This window comes from Antechinus flavipes, chromosome 1, assembly GCF_016432865.1.
Source record: "Antechinus flavipes isolate AdamAnt ecotype Samford, QLD, Australia chromosome 1, AdamAnt_v2, whole genome shotgun sequence".
Classification (NCBI taxonomy): Eukaryota; Metazoa; Chordata; class Mammalia; order Dasyuromorphia; family Dasyuridae; genus Antechinus; species Antechinus flavipes.
This window is the reverse complement of record NC_067398.1, coordinates 538182348-538204480: the sequence shown is the minus strand read 5'-3', so window position 1 is coordinate 538204480 and position 22133 is coordinate 538182348. Positions and strand designations below refer to the sequence as shown.

Sequence of the window (22133 nt, the reverse complement as noted above, 5' to 3'; positions counted from 1 at the left end):
TCCTTGATTCTCCACTCCCTCCTCAGTTTCTCATTTGCAAATTAAGACACATTTATTGTAATTCCTTTGTTTAAAATAAAAAGTGACATTAGAATTAATCTAAGGTCAGGTACTCAAGTACAAAACATACTAATTCATGCCTTCCTCTGGTCATACTTGCATTAACCCAGGGAAGTTGGATATGATTATTCCTACTTGTCCCACTGAACAGCATCCCCAAACTGCCCAGAACAACAAACTGCCAGCCAAGTCCAACTGGAGCGGGATGACAAAATCCCTTCAGAAAAACCCAAGTCCAACCAAGCACGTGGAATCTTGCATCTGTTTCCCGCTTCCCAGTGCAACACTGACAAGTGGAATCCACTTCTGATTGGCTACGGTAAGAAATGGGCGGGCACCAGAGGAGGCGGTGAGCAATGTGCACTTCGGCGGTCTGGGGCAGGAGTGCTACTGCGCCTGCTCAGCCGGTGAGTGCCGCGGCTCTACCTCTCTGTGGCTGCAGCTTTGATGGCTGCTCCGGGGTGTGAGGGCTGGGATCTCGCTGCCGGCAGCTGAGCCTTCTGCTCTTCAATGCTATGGATTGTCTCCCGAGCCTAGCCCGGCTCTTGCCCCGAGCCGCGGGGCGGCCCCAGCGAGCCCTGGGCGCGCTGGCGCTGGCCCGGCCCCCTGGCTCCTTCCCCACTGCTTCCTCCCTCGGGCCCCCGGCGAGAGTGCTGCACCCCGGACACAGCCGAACTGGGTTGCCCTGGAGTATCCGGCTCCGGCAGTTTTGTGAGCCCCAGCGGCCCAGCGTATCAGGTATACGGCCCCTTCCTACTCCGCTAACCCCTCGCCTTCTCAGCGGCCTAGGCTCTGGAGAGGTCTTAGAGGTAATCTTGTCCCTGTACCCGATTTGACCCTTCCCGGTTCCCGTCATTCGGAGTCCCCAAGATCCTCCTGGGTAGCGTTGTGCAATCTCTCCTAGCTAATCCTCGCTTGGTTGTCGTGCAAGTTTTTATAATTACTTGCACTACCCATTTTAAGTTGTGGACTCTTTATAAACAGAAAAAGACTTTCTTTTCCGTCCTTTTCTTCCATCCCGTCTGTCCCCAACACTTAATTATGTGCTAAGGCTAACGTGTCCGTCCACCGCTTCTCCCTAGAGCCACTCTGGAGATTGCCAGGTTGTCTCCCCAGTTGCTCTCGTGGGAAGGAACAGTATAAAAGTGTGGCTCCTCATATTGTATTTAGGACTCATGAAACATTAAGAATTACACAATCTTAACGCTTTCCTGAGTACTACAGAGATTCCATATGGACGAAACTGACATCGGCTTTGCCACTAGGGCATCTAGCCCAACTCCCTCATTAGTAAGATAATTGAGCACAGTATCAGGAACATGGTTGGCGCTTACTAAATGTTTATTGAATTGAAAATAACTGAGAGATGAAGTGACTCAAGGAAACCTCACTGCTGCTGGGGATTGAGTATTTGCATCTCGTGTTCCTCTCCAGTCTGTTCATCATATAGCTAACAAATTAATACATGTCACTCTTCTGTTTACCATATATCAGTGGTTTCCTTTTTTGCTTTATCTTTGTAGACTGTAAGCTCTTTAAAGGAAGAGGTTTTGTGTTTATGTCTCCGAGACTGTCCAATTCTTGGTGACCACATGGACCATAACATTGCCAGGCCCTTCTGTGCCCCACTTTCTCTTGAAGTCTACCCAGATTATCAGAATATCTTCACCTCCCTCCCCCACCCCACCCCCACACACACTGAGTTCGATAGCCACATAACTGCTAGAGGACTTTAGAGTCTGGTTAGGCATACTGATCTGGTGATTTATTTTTGGGTGTAATGATCTCCATACCCTGTCCTGAGAAGAGTCATCAGGCAAAGACTGGGTGCCCCTTCTGCCATACCTCTTGTTTGGTAAACGCAGTAAGTGCTCACTGCTTCCTTGGGCAGCTCAAAAATCTACTCTTCTCTCAGGGTCTCCTTTGGGCAGCTGGTGTCTAGGTTTGTGGGCATTTCCTGTTCTTCTTCCAGAACAAAGGCTTTCATTCCAAGTCTCTTTATTTCTTGGTTTATCTGCCCACACTGAGCAGATTCACTGTGTATAGCCCCAACCAAGTTCTTGATGCCCAAGGTAAAGAGTTGTATCCCTTGTCATCCATCTATATGTCATCTTCACTCTGTATCCCCTTCTCTTGTATGGTGGTGATTATAATAAAATGACACAACAAAGTTAGCACGTACTAAATGCTTACTGCTTGATTGAAAAAAAGGAGAGGGTACCTGGAACAGATGTTTCAATGTCATTGTATATGATTCTGATACGACAGAATAAAGAAAAAATTTCCCTGAATTTCAGAGCATTTCAAAAGAAAACACATTTGAAACTCATATACATTGCTTGCTGACTTTGTGTTATCAAGTATATTTTTGTTCAATGAATTGAGTTACCATAATAATAAGAAAGCAAACATAGATAATTAAAATCCATAGATCATCCACACATTTCATTTAGGCATTAATTGTTAAATTTTCTCCTAAACCTATTAGTACTAAATAAATAAAAAAAGTTTAATAATAGCATAACTTCCTTTTGTTGTTCAGTCATGTTCAACTTTTCACAACTGAATTTGTTTTTTTCCTGATAAAGATACTGGACTGGTTTATCATTTCTTTCTCCAATTCATTTTATAGATGAGGAAACTAAGGCAAATAGGGTTACATGGCTTGACCAGGGTCACATAGCTAGGAAGTATCTAAGGCCAGATTTTAATTCAGATGACTCTTCCTGATTCTAGTGTTTTATCAATACTGTGATACTCAGCTGTCCTTATTTCTTTTTATTACTTCTGTTTGGTAGAACTGCTAGCAAGTTGTAAAATGGTCTAAATGTAAAAGAAAAAGGAAGGAACAAAAAAAAAAGGCCCAATAATCTGCTCTCTACATAATTTACTGTGAAATAATTGACTTTTGTATGTATTGAAATAAAATAACAACAATGTTCACAAAAGACATTTTCTGTTTATCTTCAGGTGAAATTCTTCGACTCCGTACTTCTGATGCTTCCCAAGCTACTTTAGCTAGTGTAGCACCAGTATTTACTGTGGTGAGTATTGTACTTTCTTCCTTAATTTTATTGTGGTAACATTTATTTTTTTAAAAATAATTCCAAATATATTGAATTTTAACAGGATTGAATAGTTCCTTTTTAATGTTCCTTTTAAAAAGAATGATCTTTTGTTAGCAAATGATTGGTTTGTCCCCTTCTATTTTTAGACTACCATTTTTCTGTATAGAATCTGAAGATAAAACTTTTTTTTTTTTTTTTTTTTGCTGAGGCAATTGGGGCTAAGTGACTTGCCCAAGGTCACACAGCTAGGAAGTATTGCATGTCTGAGGCCAGATTTGAAGTCAGGCCCTCCTGACAGGCCTTCAAGGCTTGTGCTGTATCCACTGCGCAACCTAGCTGCCCTAAAACTTATTTTCTTTTGGGGGGATTGAAATGATAGATTTGTATTAATATCCTTCTGTCTTTAATGTTTTGTTTAATCATATTTTAAAGGCCTTGGGGACCAGCTCAACTTGCAATAATTTCACAGAGCTGATGAAATTTTTTACTCAGTAATTCTAGTATATTCTGTGATAAACTAGAATAGATCTACCAGATTAAAATTCTGGAATTTCTGTATTAATTTTGCAATATTTCTGGCAAATCCCTTTCAGAAGGATAGATAGACCTTCTTAATTCTAGTTGTGCTAATCCCTTGTTCAGATTTTAAACCTCTGCCTATAGGAAATCGTCAGCTACTTACCAATCATTTAAGGATCTACTTTGTGCCTTAAATATATAGAGACAAAAATAAGTAAAACAATCTCTATACTCATTTGGGGATAAGGGAACAATATGGGGAAAATATATATAATATGCATAAAATAAGTATACAGGAGGAGAGGGGAGAAGGCAATATCAAGTAGACTGAGCACCAAACATTTCATGTAGATTCCTTTATTTGAGCTGTAGGATACTAGGAATTTTAAGAATCAGTGATGAAGTGGATCAGTATTCTAGACAAAAGACAAAGTCTGTACAAAGGCGTGAAGAAAGGAGATAGAACATATGTGAAAAATAGCAAAATGGACTATTTGATCATATTGATCTGGACTGGACAAAAGAGAAGTAATGGTATAATATGGCTAGAAAAGTAAACTGGAGCTAGTTTATAAAAGACTTTATATCCCAAAATCCTAAAGAAAATAAGGAGACACTGAAAGTTATTAAGGAAGAAAATGATATGATAATATCTGTGCTTTAGAAATATCATTTTGGCAGTTTTGGGGAGGTTGGTTTGGAAAAGGAAGAGATTTGAATCAAGACAATCCATTAAAGGACTTTTGGAGAAGTTCACTTAAGAAGTATTAGGGGCCTCTCATGAAATGGTAATTATGAAAATGGAGAGAAAGGTATGAATCTGAAAGATTTGTGGAATAGAAATGACATGGCAACTGATTGGATACGTGGGACTGACAGAGTAAGGATCCAAAGATGTTTAAGGTTATGAACTCAAGTAGCTAGAAATTTAGTGGCACCCTCAACAGAAATAGTGAAATTCAAAAGAGGGATGATTTTCTTGGAGAAAGATTATGACTTTCATTTCAGATGTGTTGAGTTTAGAATGTCCATGGGGTGTACATGTGGAAATATTCAGTAGATGGTGATGTAGGAATAGAGCCTATGAGGAAAGCTATAGCTGTTTATATAATATGGAGGTGATGCACATAGAGCATGAAAGGTGTTTAATAAACATTATTTGGTTAAAGAAATAAAAATAATTATTCAGATCTTAACTTGGGATAAGCATTGAAAACATTACTATCACTGTATTTTAATTATGTCTCTTCTTTTATACAATATTTTCTTCTGGGGCCTATTTATCAAAAAATGGTAGTGATAGAAATTTCCCTCCTAATATTCATCAGTACACACTTAAAAAAAATGTTCTGCTATTTGTTTTTGTTTGAATTATTTACAGGAAATATTTCAATGAGATAAATTAGGGGAAAAAAAAGTAACAACTTTTTTGTTATTTCTTTTTAGACAAAATTTGACAAGGAAGGAAATGTTTCTTCTTTTGGTGAGTATCACTGATTGTTTTTTCCCCTTAAACAAAGTTTCATTTGGTAAGTGAATCAAATGTAAACTACAGCATTGCTGTGTATCTAAGTGTAGTGTTTTATATGCTTTCTTCTTTGAGTTTAAGAGCACTGAATTTGAAATAGAAGAAACTGGGTTTTGATTCTGTTCTTCTGTTTAGTACCTTCGTCATCTTGGCAAAATTATTATCTCTGGGATGCAGTTTTCTTATCTGTAAAGTAATAAACTTGAACTGAGAGTTTTTCCCATGATGGTTTCTTTCTTCTTTCCTCCCTATCACATCCTAAAGAGAACAAGAATCACAGAGTAGCATAGAGACAATAAGCACACATATATTTTTTGATTCCACAGAGTTCCAGTAAGTAGCTATGGGAATTGTCTCATAATACTAATATGACCTAATTTCACCTTATGATCTGAACACTAGAAATTATCTTCATCAGACACTATGTCATTCCCCTAACATTCCTCCATGAAGTTTGCTAGTATCCTTCTTCTCCAAATGTTAGTCATCAGCCCTCTGGATCCCACTTCAATTTCTGTTTGCTCTCATATAATCATTAACATGTATCAGCATAATCCTTGCCCCTGTTTCTATAAGGTAAATGTTTGCTTCTTGATGACTTGATTCATCCTTAGATTCACATCCCTCTTGCTGTCCTTTATCTCTTGACAGGGACTACAATTCTACCTCATTACCATCTCTTTTGTCTTCTTTTAATTTTCTACTATTTCTCCTCGTTTTTGTTGTTTTTTTAGAGGCTATTGGAATTAAATGACTTGCCTAGAATCACAGTTAAGTGTCGAAGGCCAGATTTGAACTCAGATCCTCCTGACTCTAGGACTGGTACTCTATCCAGTGACTCATCTAGCTGTCCTTTTCTGCTATTTTTTAAATAGTCAGCCTTCCCTTTTTTAGAATTTAGCTGTGTTTCCTATCAAGCCTGGCTCAGGGAGGAAGAAAAGAAGTGCTTCCTTTAAGCTATCAGATGCCTTATTGATCCTTCATTCTTGATTGATCCTCAGACTTTACACCTTTAGACTTGAGTTTTTTCTCTTCTTAATTTAACCTGGCTACCATAACAAAGATGATTGTTAAAGTTTCTTTAGAATCCCCTTGCATAAATATGTATTGTATCTAGGATATACTGCAACATATTTAACATATATAGGACTGCTTGCCATCTTGGGGGGGGGGAGGGAGGGAGAGGAAAAAACGAAACATAAGCGAGTGCAAGGGATAATGTTATAAAAAATTACCCTGGCATGGATTCTGTCAATACAAAGTTATTATTAAATAAAATAAAATAAAAAAGAATCCCCTTGCATAGAAAGCATCACTCTCATCTTTTTACAATGATGGAGCTTTATATTCAGTGATTTTACATCATTTTTTGTAAGCACAGATTTATGGTCAGTCACTGCTTGGAATAAAAAGTTTGAGAATGTGCCCTTTTTTAAAAAAAGTATTGCACTAACATTAATAGAATGTATTTCTGGGGCTCCTCAAACCTACTGTCTAAGATAATGAATTTCTTGTTTTTTAGCTTTGAAAATCTAGCATATCTTAATTTGCCTTTTCAAATTCTTATACTGCTTTAAGAAGTAAGCAAAATTTAAATAATTTGCTTGCAAATTTGAAATATTAAAGATTATAAATAAGGACTTGGACTGTAGGAACTTACAGATAAGGAAATTCCCTCTACCAGTGTAAGTTACCAAGTTATCTGCAATTTAAGTCTTAGAAAGCCTCCTAGAATATATTGTGTATTATGTCCCTCAGCTCTCCTGAGTGCAGCTGAACCAAATTACTATAGTTAAGACATTTAACAAAATAAATAAAAAATCTAATCAAGCATAAGTAATATTAAGGTCTGTACAGTTTAGTGCCCCTCTCCCCAACCTTCTCCAACCCTAGAGTTCCTATTTTGAGTTTGACTACCTCTGTCTTAAACACTAAGGTCACACAGGGTCACACAGCCAATGGGCAGAACTTGAACCAAGGTCTTCCAGGTTTTGAGGGCTGCTTTTTAACCATCATACTATGCTGTCTCTTATTTAAAACTAGAACACTGATATGAGAATCTGTATAATATAATAGAGCTTAGGTCATAAAGCCATGTTAGTTTACTACAAAGCATTTTTTGCACAGTACATAACATCTTGAGTTAGCAATTGTTTATGATCCTTAATGTTTTCTGGTGTAATATAATTGTGATTTTTAGTTTAAATTAGTCTTAGATTAATGATATAGCATGTTGATTTTGAATTGTGAAGAACATCCTTTCCACAGAGGAAGTGGATTGACCTAAATGTGAAGCCTTTCAATTATTCATGAAGAAGTAAATCCTTTTTTTTTTTTAAGGGAAATTATTTCTAGGAGCTTTGGAATGTTAAAAGAGTCACCATAGCTTTTGTTTTCTTTAATGAAATCACATTTTAAATAACTTCAAGGAATATCTTTGAAATATCTTATGACATGAAAATTAAGCTGTATTTTATTTAATATCTTATGTTTTAGGGTTTTGGTTTTGGTTTTGTTTTTAGAAAGAAAGAAAACAGAATTATACCAGGAATTAGGTCTTCAAGCCCGAGATTTACGATTTCAACACTTAATGAGTATCACAACCAGGAACAATAGGATTATCATGAGAATGGAGGTAAGGGGTTTTATTTTAATTAATATTCTTCCTTTGAATATTTATTGATGTTATCTACACTTAATTGAGTTTTGACCATATAGATAGTTCATAGTTAAAAGTAATTTTGTTTTAAAAATGCTTATTTAAAATATATTAATCGTGTTCTAAGTCATCTTAGTCATTAAGAGTCACTCAATTCAGAGTTGCATTGTTTGCCTGTTGGCTTTAGAAAAAAGTGATACATACTCATTGCCACTGTAAATGCTTCACTTCTCTATATTCATGACAAAAAATACTTCTTTCCTCTCATGATTATTTCCTTGGTTCTTTCAAATTGTGCATCAGAGGTGATTGTTTTTCAAACAACCCAACTTTTCTTTGCTTCCTTGTTGGTTTTCTTTTGTTCTATGCTGTGTACTTTTTACTTTATTTTTTCCCCTTTCTCTCACTCACCTCCTAAATAAAGGCCATAATTAAGTTTGATTATATGTACATATATATAGATTATTTATAAACATACACACATATATACATATATACTCACAGACAAATATGCTTATTTCCTTCTGTCTTATTTCTCTGAAGGTAAATAGCATCTTCTTTTATAAATCCAAGTCTGTCCATGATTATCTAAATCAAACAGGTCACCATTTCCTACATCACTGCAATATTCCAACCCAATAACATCTCTCTAAGAGATGTTTGTCTTTGTTTTATCTTTATTTTATCTTTGTACATCTCATTTTTATAATGCTTCCTGAAAGCAACATATTGTTAAATCAGATTTTTAACCTGCTATCCATTTCCATTTAAGTAAATTTGTTCCATTCACATTCTAAGCTATCACTATTTGTTGTATATTTCCCCCTTTCTATTTTTCCTCACTGAACTTTTCACCTTATTTACCCAATCTCTACTCACTCCGCTTTACTTTTGCCTGCTACAATGCCTTCCTATTCCTTAATTTGCCTACCTCTGTAAGTGTTCCTCTTATCTTCTCCCCAAATTGATCCCTTTGCCTTCTTCTTTCTGAATTTTAGATAGATAGATAGATGTTTTTTCTGTCAAGATGTTTCACTTTCTTTTTTTTTTTTTTCATTCCTATGATTTTGTTTTATGATTTCTTGGTGTCTTAGAACATCATTAGCTTCCTCTTGCCCAACTCTTTTTTTCAAGGAACATTTTCTTCTTTAAATTTTTGATTCTCTATTTCTTTTTGTTTCATAATAGTATTTTATTTTTCCAAATACATATATAGTTTTCATCATTCGTTTTTATGAAACACTGTTTTCCAAATTTTTTTCCCTCTGTCCTTTACTTTCCCCTTCCCAAAGACAGCAAGCAGTCTGCTATAGGTAAAAACAACTCTTGAGGTACCACTTCACACCTTTCCAATTGGCTTAAGGTGACAGGAAAAGATAATGATAAATATTGGAGGGAATAGGAGAAGGCTGGGATACTAATTCATTTGATGGTGGAATTGTGAAACGATTCAACCATTCTGGAGAGCAATTTGGAACTATGCCCAGAGGACTATCAAACAGCAAGCAGTCTGCTATAGGTAAAAACAACTTTTGAGGTACCACTTCATACCTTTCCAATTGGCTTAAGATGACAGGAAAAGATAATGATAAATATTGGAGGGAATAGGAGAAAGCTGGGATACTAATTCATTTGATGGTGGAATTGTGAAACGATTCAACCATTCTGGAGAGCAATTTGGAACTATGCCCAGAGGGCTATCAAACTATGCATACTCTTTGATCCAGTAATGATATAAGTTAAATAAGTGCAGTTCTTTTAAACATATTTCCATATTTATCATATTGTGCAAGAAAAATCAGATCCAAAGGGGAAAAATATGCAAGAAAGGAAAAACACAAGCAAACAGACAACAACAAAAGATGAAAATACTATACTTCAATCTATATTCAGTCTCCATAGTTCTCTCTCTGGATGCAAATGGCATTTTCCATCCAAATCTATTGGAATTGGCTTAATTCACCCCATTCTTGAAAAGAGGGAAGTCCATCACAATTGATCAACACATAATCTTGTGGTTGCTGTGTTCTCTTGGCTCTACTCACTTCATTTAGTCATAACTTAAAGTTATGACTTCAAGTAAGTCTCTCCAGGCCTTTCTGAAATCACCCTGCTGATTGTTTCTTATAGAACAATAATATTCCATTATATTCATATGCCATAATTTATTCAGCCATTACCTAATTGATGAGCATCCACTCAGTTTCCAGTTTCTTGTCACTACAAAAGTGTTGCTACAAACATTTTTGCACATGTGGGTCCTTTTCTCTTTTTTATGATCTCTTTGGGATACAGACCCAATAGAGACACTGTAGAGATGTGGACTGAGAAGGAGTTATTCTTTCCTTCATACTTCCCTTGCTTTTATGTAGATATTTATGGTCCTGGAGCCAAAGGTTCTCCCACCTACTGTAAATGATAGACACTTGCTTCTCCTGCTACTTTTGGTACCACCTGTAATTGCCTGAATTGCCTGGCACTCAGGTAATGATGCTTTATTATTCCTTACTCATTTATCTCATAGGAAGTGAATCTTACACATTGATCTGACTACCATACTTCTGTCCACATGCATTCACATAATACCTTAATTAGAATTTACCTTTTCATTATTATATTGCACTTAGTCTGATTATGCCATTGGTCACTGACAATTCAGAACTGATTATCCATCTCCACATTCCCAGCCTGACTGAAGATCTAGTCTATCTTTAGGATTTTTTTTTTAATGGTTTGAGTGATTTCTTTGTTTTGTTTTGATTTACTGTTTGATTATAGCAATTTGTGAAAAACTAAAAGCTTTCTGAAAGACTTCAGTTTTAGTGAATGTAGGGCTAATTATTTGTAAGTTCACTAAAATGAAAGTTTTAGAATTTAAGTAAAATAACTCAATGAAACCAGGGAGCATTTTAAGATAAATGAATATTGAGACACTGTTGTGAATTCTTTATCTCTACTCTGTTTGGGATTGTCCTGCAAGCCTTGAATAAGTCTGTCAGTCAGAAAAATAATCCAGGTGCTAGATTAAAAATGAGGGAGAAAAAAAAATTGGGAAATATTCGAATTAAGATTTACTCTGTCAGAGAAAAATTTAAGAGTTTTAGTAATCATATTGCACAAACAGTGACATGGTATTTCAAATTGAATTCAAATTTCATTAAATGTTAAAAACTATGCTTGGTTTATGTTGTTTTCTTTCCTGTCATTTAACAATTTGTACATTATTTTACAGTATTTGAAAGCTGTGATCGCTCCTGAGTATCTTCTGATATTAGACTATCGTAATTTAAATTGGGAACATTGGCTCTTTCGGGAACTTCCTTTACAGCTGGCTGGAGAGGGCCAGCTTGTCACTTACTCCTTGCCTTTTGAGTTTAGGGCCATAGAAGCTCTTCTACAATATTGGGTAAGCCTGGTTTTCATTTATCTACTTGCAGTGAAGTATTATTGAAGATAAATATAAATTAGTGTCAGTTATGCTGTAATTTTAGATTATTGTGTTGATGTGTATTTAAAAAAAAAAAAGATCAAAGACACATAAGTGTTTCTGCTTTCTCTGCCTTTCTCAATAGGAATTGAGTGTTTAAAGAAATGAGAAAGTCAATAAATACATCTGTTCAGTGGCAGTTTTCAGCAATAACTATTTGGGAATGAATAGGAAAAATACCTACTGTCCTCTGTTTTCATTGCTGAATGAAATTAGAAATGTTTTAAACATGGATTATTTCAACTACCATAACCAATTCCTGATTCATAGGGTTTTAACTAATGAATTTCCCTTCTTTTTGTTAAGTGGGTATTTTTAAGAAAAGAGTCTTATCTGGAATGTTAGTAACCTCTCAGCTAAATCTAGGCTATTGTGAAGAACTCTGGAGAATGAACATTTCAGCCTGGGTGATCTTGGTTTAGAATGACTTTGTATAGTTTGCCAGTCCTGGAAGTATTCTAGTTATTACTATAAATTTCTGGATATTGTAGACTTTTGTAGTTAAAAGAGGATTCACTGATCGAGAATATTCTAAAAGAATTGTTTTAATTCTTATGAAAGGTCATGTTATTATCTAGATCAACACCCTTCAGGGGAAACTTAGCCTTTTGCAGCCACTCATCCTTGAGACTCTGGAAGCTTTAGTGGATCCCAAACATTCATCAGTGGACAGAAGCAAACTACATATTTTACTACAAAATGGCAAGAGGTAAATAGACTTTCTTATACCAGGTGAAAATTAAGTATAGTTACTGAAATATTTGTTGAAAAAACTTTCTTATTTTGATAGTTCTATGACCTCTTGTCTCTGTGTATTCTCCCTCCATTTCTGTGTCTTACAACTTCGCCATGCCTTTTTGATATGTGTGACTCGTCTGTCTAGTTATGGGAAAGCTCTCTAGATGGATACATTCTGTATGCCTAAAAGCCTAGATAGTCTCTTACCATTTCATGGTTCTGCACATCATCCAGAGTGTCAGGTTGTTATTTCTTAGATTTACTGCACCTCCAGCCTCAATCTCTTTTTTGTTGTACATGCTTTTGCCATTGTCCTTTATATCTTGTGTGCATGTTACTTTTCGTAATATGCTGTGTAGCCTGATTCTTCTGAGATAGTGACATTCCACATAACGTACTAGAAAGAATATTAGTGTTAAGATGTTATAGGAACAAGATGTTGTAGGAACAAGTAAAGCCTCTTTCTATCAATAGACAGGTAAGTAAAGTGAGAATATATCCTTGATCTGCTAGTTCTAGAAATTAGCTACAATATTCCTTGGAGTTTTCATTTGGGGGTCTCTTTTAGGGAGTGATCAGTAAATTTTTCTATAGCTATTCTTTGCTTCTAGGATATTCAGTTTTCCTTGATGATTTCTTGAAAGATGTTTTCTAGGCTCTTTTTTTCATCGTGATTTTCAGGTAGTCCAATAATTTTTAGATTGTCTTTCCTGGTTCTATTTTCCAGACCAGTTATTTTTCCAATGAGATATTTAACATTTTCTTCTTTTTTTTTCATTGGGGGAGGGGGCATTGTTTGACTGATCCTTGATGTCTCATTGAGTCACTCACTTTCATTTGTCCAATTCTAATTTTTAGTGAATTGTTTTCTTCATTTAGCATTTTTACTTCCTTTTGCATTTGGCCAATTGTGCTGTTAAAGGAGATGTTTTGTGCATTGGATTTTTTTTTTCCATTTCACCAATTCTATTTTTTAAGGAGTTGTTTTCTTTTTCTATTTTTCCAAATCTGTTTTTTTTTAAAGAAGTGGTTTATTTCAGTGTATTTTTTTCCCCATTTCACCAAATATATTTTTTAAGGAGTTGTTTTCAGTCACTTTCTGCACTTCCTTTTCCAAACTCTCATGTGAAGTTTTAATTCCCTTTTTCCATGTTTTTTCTAAACAAGCTTCTTCCAGCTTTTACTTTTGAAATAGACGTTTCTAATCTCTAGTTAGTTATATATCTCTTAAATTTCATTTAAATAGATTCAGCCTGTTGCCTTTTGTATCTAAGATGTTTGCTTCACATTTCTCTCAATGACATGACAAATCTTTTAAGGCTATCATCTCAGCCTTCTCCCTTGTCAGGATAAAAATGCTGATTAGGTCAGAGATAAGCCTTTGGAACATTCTGGTAGAAATTTCCCTCCAAGTTGACATTTATGCTGTGGCATCAGCACATCTTTTGTGGTCCAGAAAATATTAAAGAATAAGGAAGAATGTTTGTCAGTAGAAAGAGAAATACCACTCTGTGATTGCTTTTTTCTGTTTCTTATTTTTTCCTTTACAACATTATTGTAGTCACTTTTTGTTCTACTAATACATACCCGAATATCAAAGACACTTGACCTCTAATTTATGCATGAAATATTATTTAGATATTTAACTTTTGAATTTCATTCTCCAGTTCTAGAGTACTGAAATTTTAATGTTCATAAGAAGTACTCCATCGAATGTCATTCTTATTAGAATGAAATCACAAATAGGGGTAATGTGAAATTAGGAAAGGTTTTTAAAATCATTACTATATAATACTGGTGAATTGTATGAGATCAAATGTATTGTCCCATAATGAAACACCTTTAAATGAATTATGCTCCTAATATTTTTTTTCTTACTCCTATAGCTTATCAGAATTAGAAACGGATATTAAAGTTTTCAAAGAGTCCATTTTGGAAATACTAGATGAAGAAGAATTGATGGAAGAACTCTGTCTAACCAAATGGAGTGATCCTGAAGTCTTGTAAGTGTACTGCAGCCCAGACCCATTTTCTTACAGATTATACTCTAGGATCTATATTTTGCCTTTTTTTTTTAAACAGAGTAAAACTAATGCATTTGCTTTTCTGTAATTATATTACAGAATTAAGTAAATTATATTCAGGTAAATATTTAATTTCTTGTGTGTACAATCAATCTACAAGTATTTTATATTTTATAGTCCCTACTATGTGGTAGATACTAAGGATACAAAGAATCAAACGGTCTACTTGTAAGAAGCTTACATTCAAAGGGAAAGTCAGCAAGTAATTATATAAGTGTATATGGCATAAATATAAAAGAATAGATACTAATAAAAAAATAGTAGTTAAATAAAATAATTTCATAGGACAGAGCAGTAGCAGTCAGGAAGATTAGGAAACGTTTCTTACAAATGGTGACAATTCTTGAACTATGTCTTGAAGAAAGAGGGGAAGTTTGTGAAACAAAGGTGGGTTGAGGAGGAGCACACCAGTGCAGAAACACAGAAACAGACTGGTGAGTGTCATATGAGAGGAATGGAGAAAAAGGCAGTTTACCTGCCTTATAGAATGAGGAGTAATGGACTGTGAGGTTGGCAAGACTGGTAAAGGAAAGGTTATTGATAGTCAAACAGAATAGTTTATATTTTGTCTTACAAAATATATAGCGAGTCACTGAAATTTGTTGGAATAGGGGATTGGCCTGGGCAGGTTTCTCTCTGTTTAAGAAAAATCATATTTATATCTATATGGAAGATAATTAGAGTGGGGAGAGGTTTGAGGTAGGGATCAGATCAGTTGCACAGCCTTTTCAGGGCATTTTGTGTCGTTAGGGACACAAGGGGAAAAAACCAATACAATCTCTTTCCTCTAACCCTTTCTAAGGGACATGCTAGGGTCCTATAAAACTTAGATTCAGTTCCCATCTCTGATATCAAGTGATTCTGTGACTGGATAAATCATTTGATCTTTCAGTTTTGCAGGCAATTCTTTAAAAACTAAATTACAGAAAAGAAACCTATCATCATTGGTAAAGGAAAGTCCTCATAAGAACTAAAGAAATTACATCAGATCATGAAAAAAAAATAGTAATTTCTGATATGTGCCATTAGTGATATAAAAACAAAGGCTTTATAGGTGTGAGAGAGATTATCTAGCTGAAATTTTGATAGAAAAAGCTGGCTTTTGAATTGGTTTTTAGAAAATGACATAAATATGGGGAAAAGGTATTACTTAAAATGGAAGAAACTTGAAACAAGCCCAAAGATAAAAAACGGTGGGCTTTGGAAAGGGGAGTAGAACCATTGACTAGAATATAAGCCATGACTTTGATTCCTGGAGAAAATGGCTGATGACAATGTTTCTACTAGGCTTATATCCCAAAGAGATCTTAAAGGAGGGGAAATGACCCACATGTGCAAAAATGTTTGTGGCAGCCCTTTTTATAGTGGCAAAAAATTGGAAACTGAATGGATGCCCATCAACTGAAGAATAAATTAGGGTATTTGAATAATGTTATGGACTATTATTGTTTTATAAGAAACGATCAGTAGGATGATTTCAGAGAGGCCTGGAGAGACTTACATGAACTGATGCTAAGTGAAGTGAGCAGGAGATCATTATATACGACAACAGGAAGATTATAGGTTGATCAGTTCTGATGGATGTAATGGCTCTTTTCAACAATGAGATAATTCAGACCAGTTCCAATGATCTTGTGATGATGAGAGCCATCTACACCCAGAGAGAGGACTATGGGATCTGAGGGTAGATTACAACATAGTATTTCATTCTTTTTGTTGTGGTTTGCTTGAATTTTATTTTTTCTCATTTTTTCCTTACTTTTTGGTCTGATTTTTCTTGTGCAGCAAGATAATTGTATAAATATGTATGCATATTTTGGATTTAACATTTTTACCATGTTTAACATATATTGAATTACATGCCATCTGGAGGAGGGGGTTAAGAGAAGGGGGCGGAATTGGAATACAAGACTTTCCAGGGGTCATTGTTGAAAAAATTATCTTTGCATATGTTTTGAAAATAAAAAACTTCAATGAAAAAAAATAAATGGCTGGTGAACAGCTAGAAAAGAGGATAATGATTTTGTTCAAACATTTCAATCATGTCTAATGCTTTGTGACAATCCCAGTTTGAGTTTTCTTGGTAAAGATACTAAAATAGTTTGCCTTTTACTTCTTTAGTTCATTTTACAGATAAGGAAACTGAGGTAAGCAGGGGCATATGACTTGCCCAGGGTCATATAGCTAGTGTCTGAGGCCATATTCGAACTCAGGGAGTTGAGTTTTCCTGACTCCAGGCCTGGCACTTTATCCACTTCACCACTTAGCCCTTTCAGGGTAGTGATAGATTCTTGTAGTAGTTTTTAAGTGGTTCCCCTGCCTCAACTGTTTTCTCCCTTCAGTCTATCTTCCATTCAGTTTCCAAAGTTATTTTCCTAAAGCAAAAGTCTAACCATGTCCACTCCTATACTCATTAAATTGTAGTATTACTCTTTTACTTCCAAGGTTAAATAGAAAGTCCTCTTTTGACATTTAATGGTATTTAAAGCCTTTCACAACCTGATCTTTTCTACTTTTGTCTACTTACATTTTACTTCCCTCCACATAGCCAAGCTACACAGTTCTACTTCTTGTTCCTCACATCTGATATAGTCTCACAACTCTGTGCCTTTGCTGTTGTCTTTTCTCTACCCCCAACTCCCAAGCCCTTCCCCTATCCTAGAATGCACTGCTATCTTGTCTCACCTTTAGAATCTCTGGCTTCATTCAAAACACAGCTTGAATCCCAATTTCTTCAGGAAGCTTTTCCCACTTGCTTCCCCACATTCTCCTAACACCTTTTCTTTGAGGTTAACTCTGATGCACTTTACATATATATTTATATAAAATGTACATAGTTATTTATGTGTTGGCTCCAGTTGGTGAAAGACTTTCATATGCTAGAGGATGTCTAGAATAGAACAACCAGGATGATAAAAAGTCTTAAGTCCATATCACATGTGAATCTGTTGATGGAGATGTTTATTTTTTACATGAAAAATAATAGCCATCTTCAAGTAATTAAAGTGCTGACATATAATTGGAGGATTACATGCCCTATTTGTCCATAAAGAGCTGAATCAGGAGAAAGCATTAGACTTTGTAAAGAGGCAAATTTATCAGAAAATCAGAAAAATCAGAAAAAAACATAATAATTAGAGTTGTCCAAAAGTAGAATGGGACTTCCTAAAGAAGTGGTAAGTTCTCCCTCCTTGAGGATCTTTAATAGTCCATGTCTTTGATATATTATAATGGGGTTATTTTGGTGTATGAGTTGAACTAGATGGCTACAGTTCGCAAATTTTACAATTTTATGTGTAACAGGAAACAATGGGAGATAAGGTTGGAAAGATTGCTTAGAATCAGATCAAAAAAGGCTTTAGATATCTAAAGAATTTGGACTTTATCTAATCACTAGTAAGGAGCCATTTGTTAATTTTTAGTGAAGGAGTATGTTGATGAGAGTTATGCTTTGGGAAAGATAATTTGGCAGAGGGAGACACTGGAAACAGGTAAACCTGTTAAGTTGCTTCAGTATTTCTGTTAAGAGATAAAAAAGCCTGAATAAGGGTAGTGACCATGGGAATGGAAGGTTTAGGCAGATGTAAGACAGATCTGGAGAAAAAAAATATGTAGGTTTTTCAGCTGATTTGATGTTGTAGACAAAGGAGAACGAGTCAGCGATAACATTAAGTTCTTGGACCATATTTCTGTTTAGGACATTTTACTGCTTTCAAAATCAAGTTTTATGTAATGTACATATGTGTGTATATACACTGATACCCTTATCTTTCTATCTAGGTAGGAAAAGCACATATAAAAATAGATCTTGATCTTATTAATATAACATGCCAACCACCCACAGAGAACTATCATAGAAAAGAAACTTCCTTGCCTCTCTTTAAAGGCTGGCCTTAGGTACTCTCAGTATTAAATTTGATACCAGGTGGGTTTTGTGCTAGTATGATATGTATACATATGTAAAAGTGATATGTCCCCATATCTTTAGCTAAATGACTTTTATTTGCAGTGAGAAGAGCAGTACTGGAATTGATCATGCAGAAGAGATGGAACTGCTTTTGGAAAACTATTACAGATTAGCTGATGATCTCTCCAATAAAGCTCGGGAGCTCAGGGTATTGATTGATGACTCAGAGAGTATTATTTTCATCAATCTGGACAGGTACACTCACCTTTATCTAAAAGTCTATGAAAAATTACTTATTGAACAGCTTCTTTTGTCCTGGCCTATTGTTTTAAAACATAGATATCATAATTGAACTATTATTACTAGACATCATATAAAATAGTCTCTTTGATAGTAATGTGAATTTTAATACATTACAGTTCTACATAGAACATTTGATTTTCATGTAAAGTGTAGCTAGCAGATAAGTTCTTCTGATCTGAATAGGTATTCTCCACCCTAGCCATCGTAATGTGATGATGAGGTTGAATCTACAGTTGACCATGGGAACCTTCTCTCTTTCACTTTTTGGATTAATGGGAGTTGCCTTTGGAATGAACTTGGAGTCCTCCCTTGAAGAGGTGAGAGCTTATTATTTTGAAGAATTCTGAACTCATTTTGAAATGTGTTGACTTGTAAATCAACTTTGTTATTTCTAATTTCCATATTTATAGTTATTTATTGTTTGGCCCAATTTTCTAACTTATCAGTATCATTTTCAATCCTGAATCTATCAGGCAGCACATTAGCTATATCTTTGTGTAATTCAGAAATCAAATGGTGACTTTGTCAGTGATAAAAATAGTGAACAACACAGTACTATATAGTTTCCCTGTACACACAAATTTCTAAAATTTCCCCATTGGATATAGTCAAACTAAGTAGCATCGGTGATTTTCTAAATGGACATATTTAGATTCTATCTTCCATGCAGTGCAACAGAAAAAGAGAGAGAGAACACTGGTTTTTAAAGGGAATTCTTGTGAATAGTCACTCATCTGGCAGGTGGTAGAAGGAATTCTTATTCAGGTGCAATCACTCTTGTTCTGGTCTCTGATAGTTACTTCCTATAGTATTCATACAGGACACACAACTACAGGTGGAACCAGCTCCTTGAATGAGGATGACTAAGTTTCTAGAAGCCATTTTTCACATATTTAGAGTTTGAGATTTATATAACATTATAAAGAAGTGTGTGACTTTTTTTATCCAAAATCTTAAAAAACTAAAGAATCAGTAGAATTTGTTGCCGTTTTATCATAATGATGACCCCAGAGAAATACAGAATTCTTAAGTGCTTCCTGATTCATCAAAGAAGTTAAAGTACTTTCACTCTCGTTTAGAATTGAGTATAAAGTTGAAGTTTATGTGTAGTATAAAGAATGGCTTTCCTATTTGCAGACCCATGATTTTGACTTTTTGAATCATATACACACTGTTCCAACTGCCACTCTTTCCCTGGCATTAGGGTGACATTTGGGTGCTTTGACATTTAGTAGGTTTAATAATCTAGCCCTAGGTACTTCTGGAGTCCATTGTTCATATATTAGTAGCAGCTATTTCCAAAGGAAGGGTAAGAAAACAGGAGAGATCAAGTAGCAGAAAAGGAGCACATTTGACTAAAGAAACAGAATATCAAATATCTACTTTTTAGGCAACTGTTTCTTCTCCTTCCCCCAGAGATATCAAATCATGCCATGTTGGCAGCATAGAGTCTGACTTACTTTATACCTTCCTGGCTGCCAAATTTAAGCATTTAATATTCACAGAATTTTATAGTTTCAAGGGTTATGGAACCATGGTATGTGTATGTGGTAATAGCCAATTAACCAAAATAGTTATGTAACCAGAACACATTCCTCGCTTATCATAGGTAACATGTGAATGTTCTGTTCTATTGAAATGCAATGTAATATTCCTTTGAGCTTTCAGCAAATAGTGAACACAAAAATGTTTGTTCCCATATTTTTACTATACTATAGAAGCCTGTATTCCTGATTTTATTAGCGATCCCTAGCCCAAAGCAGGAAGTATGCATGAGAAGTATTTAAGGAGAGGCTATAATGTCTTTCAGGGATTCTCTTTAGAAGATTTCTATGCCAGGTAGGATTTTGAACTCTAAAGGACTTCTGTTTCCTTCTAGCTCAGTAAGTGTACACTTCTTGGTCTCTAGGTATCATCAGAGGAGTTTTATTTGCCCTATACCTTGTAATGTTAATGAAACTAGGAAAATCTGCTCAGTTTAGACTTGGGACAATGCATTGTTACTGTTACGAGAATGCTGATCCATCTGTCCTCTCTGGTTCTCTGTAAGTAAACTCATTTATCCTGTTTTAGGACCACAGAGTGTTTTGGCTGATTACAGGAATCATGTTTATGGGGAGTGGTCTCATCTGGAGGCGCCTGCTTTCCTTTCTTGGTCGACAGCTAGAAGCTCCATTACCACCTGTGGTAGGTCTACTTTAAAAGTCTTAAGGTGCTGCATCGCTTCTGGGCAAATTCACTTGCTCTGCCTCAGTTTCTTCATTTGTAAATTGGAGTAAATCTCTGTAGTGCTGCTACCAAGATAATTGTGTTGCAAACCTTAAAATGAGATGCAGAGTTTTCTCGTTACTGGATCCTCTGAAGTATCTTAGCACCCAGTCTAGTGTCTTTCTCATGTAGCTAGGCACTCAGTATCTACTTAGTGAATGAAATACAGTTGAATAGTATTTGCCAATTTTTTTTTCCTTCTGCTATTTGGCTAAATTTGGACACATTGTCTTCTCTGTAGGATCCTGGAAGATTTTGTTTTAATTGCCTTGAGGAGTTTTATTGTCCTGTTTGTTATAAAAATAAGTCCTTTAGATATTTTGGCAGTTGGAATTTCTAGAAATATTTTCTTTTACCATTGTAGCGATAATAATTTGACAAATATGAAAGTGTTTATTTGAATAGCATAGAACCTTTGCCTTTTTTTAATTAATGCAGAATTATGAAAATTAATTATGAAATTTTTTCAAATAATATATAAATTATGAAGAGACCTGGACAAGAAAAAATATTGTTTCATTGTTTGGTGGAAATATTTGTCTTGAAATTGCATATTGCATCTTGGATCACATTTTATTTTGTAATCTGTAAATTTAGGAACAAAATAAGCTTACTTAAAATTTCAGTTTTATCAGAAATGAAATACTTGTGCATTTTCTAGGTGGTGCAATTTATGAAGCAATAAACTTTTAGGAAATGGTAAAGAAGTACAACAGTATACATCTGTTAAACTCTTGCTATATACACAACTGAAATCAGTAAACACCTGTTAAACTCTTGCTATATACAAAATACAATATATTTTGACACATGAATGCAACTGATTCATGACTTTTATCATAAGCACAATCTAGATGCAGAAAGAAAAATTGTTGTGTTATACAAATGTATAAAATGTGTCGGTCTTTTCTTAATTTTGTACCAGCACTGTCTCTAAGGAAATTGATTTACTAATTTGTGGTGTTTTTCCAGAGTAAATACTTATGTAGGAATACCAGTCTTTTTATACTTAATGTGATCTCCTTTCCCTTTTAAAATAAAATTGGTTTCTTCTTTTGTTTAGATGCCCTCCTTACCTAAAAAGCCTCTCCAAGCAAGTGGAAGAATTGAGATCAAGAACAGTCTTAGGCCAGATGGCCTTGGGTCAAACAGAAATATCCTAACAAACCGATAGGAACAGCAGCAAGCTGTGACTGAAATCTTATTCTTGGTAATTGACATAAGAAGCTTCTGACACTATTCTAATTTATTTTCTTTTAATAAAATTGAAGACTTGAAAAAATTACTAATGGTTAAAATATGACCATTGCATGTCAATAGGCTATGGCAGTCTTTTGAAACTGAGATTTTAATTCATAAAGTCAGAATTCAGAGTGAAGGAACAAAGGTAAATAATTAGTCATTTTTGCTTGTCTTTTTTGCTTTAAAAGGACAAAACCTTGTTTTAACTATATGTTGAAAGACCTGTTGTCAGCAGAGGGCTTTTCATTGATACGTGGAATGTAAGAGTGT

At 35.0% G+C, this 22133-nt stretch overlaps 1 protein-coding gene across 1 annotated transcript; it reads left to right on the top strand.

Annotated features, from left to right (window-relative positions):
• Positions 1-442: 442 nt before the first annotated feature.
• On the top strand, positions 443-21906 carry MRS2 (magnesium transporter MRS2). The gene is made up of 11 exons (XM_051970609.1): positions 443-798; positions 3031-3104; positions 5094-5130; positions 7698-7810; positions 11067-11240; positions 11900-12030; positions 13946-14062; positions 18153-18305; positions 18553-18670; positions 20427-20540; positions 21685-21906. Exons 1-11 carry the CDS (start codon positions 576-578, stop codon positions 21793-21795), a joined length of 1365 nt encoding a protein of 454 aa, XP_051826569.1. The 5' UTR covers positions 443-575; the 3' UTR covers positions 21796-21906.
• Positions 21907-22133: the final 227 nt, after the last annotated feature.

What these genes read in the sequence shown, in the direction of transcription:
- MRS2 (XM_051970609.1), top strand. Translation starts at nt 576, where the DNA reads ATGGATTGTCTCCCGAGCCTAGCCCGGCTCTTGCCCCGAGCCGCGGGG. An exon ending in TAGCACCAGTATTTACTGTG is followed by an intron (nt 3,105 to 5,093) that starts GTGAGTATTGTA and finishes ATTTCTTTTTAG; the next exon opens with ACAAAATTTGACAAGGAAGG. An exon ending in ATTTTCATCAATCTGGACAG is followed by an intron (nt 18,306 to 18,552) that starts GTACACTCACCT and finishes TCTCCACCCTAG; the next exon opens with CCATCGTAATGTGATGATGA.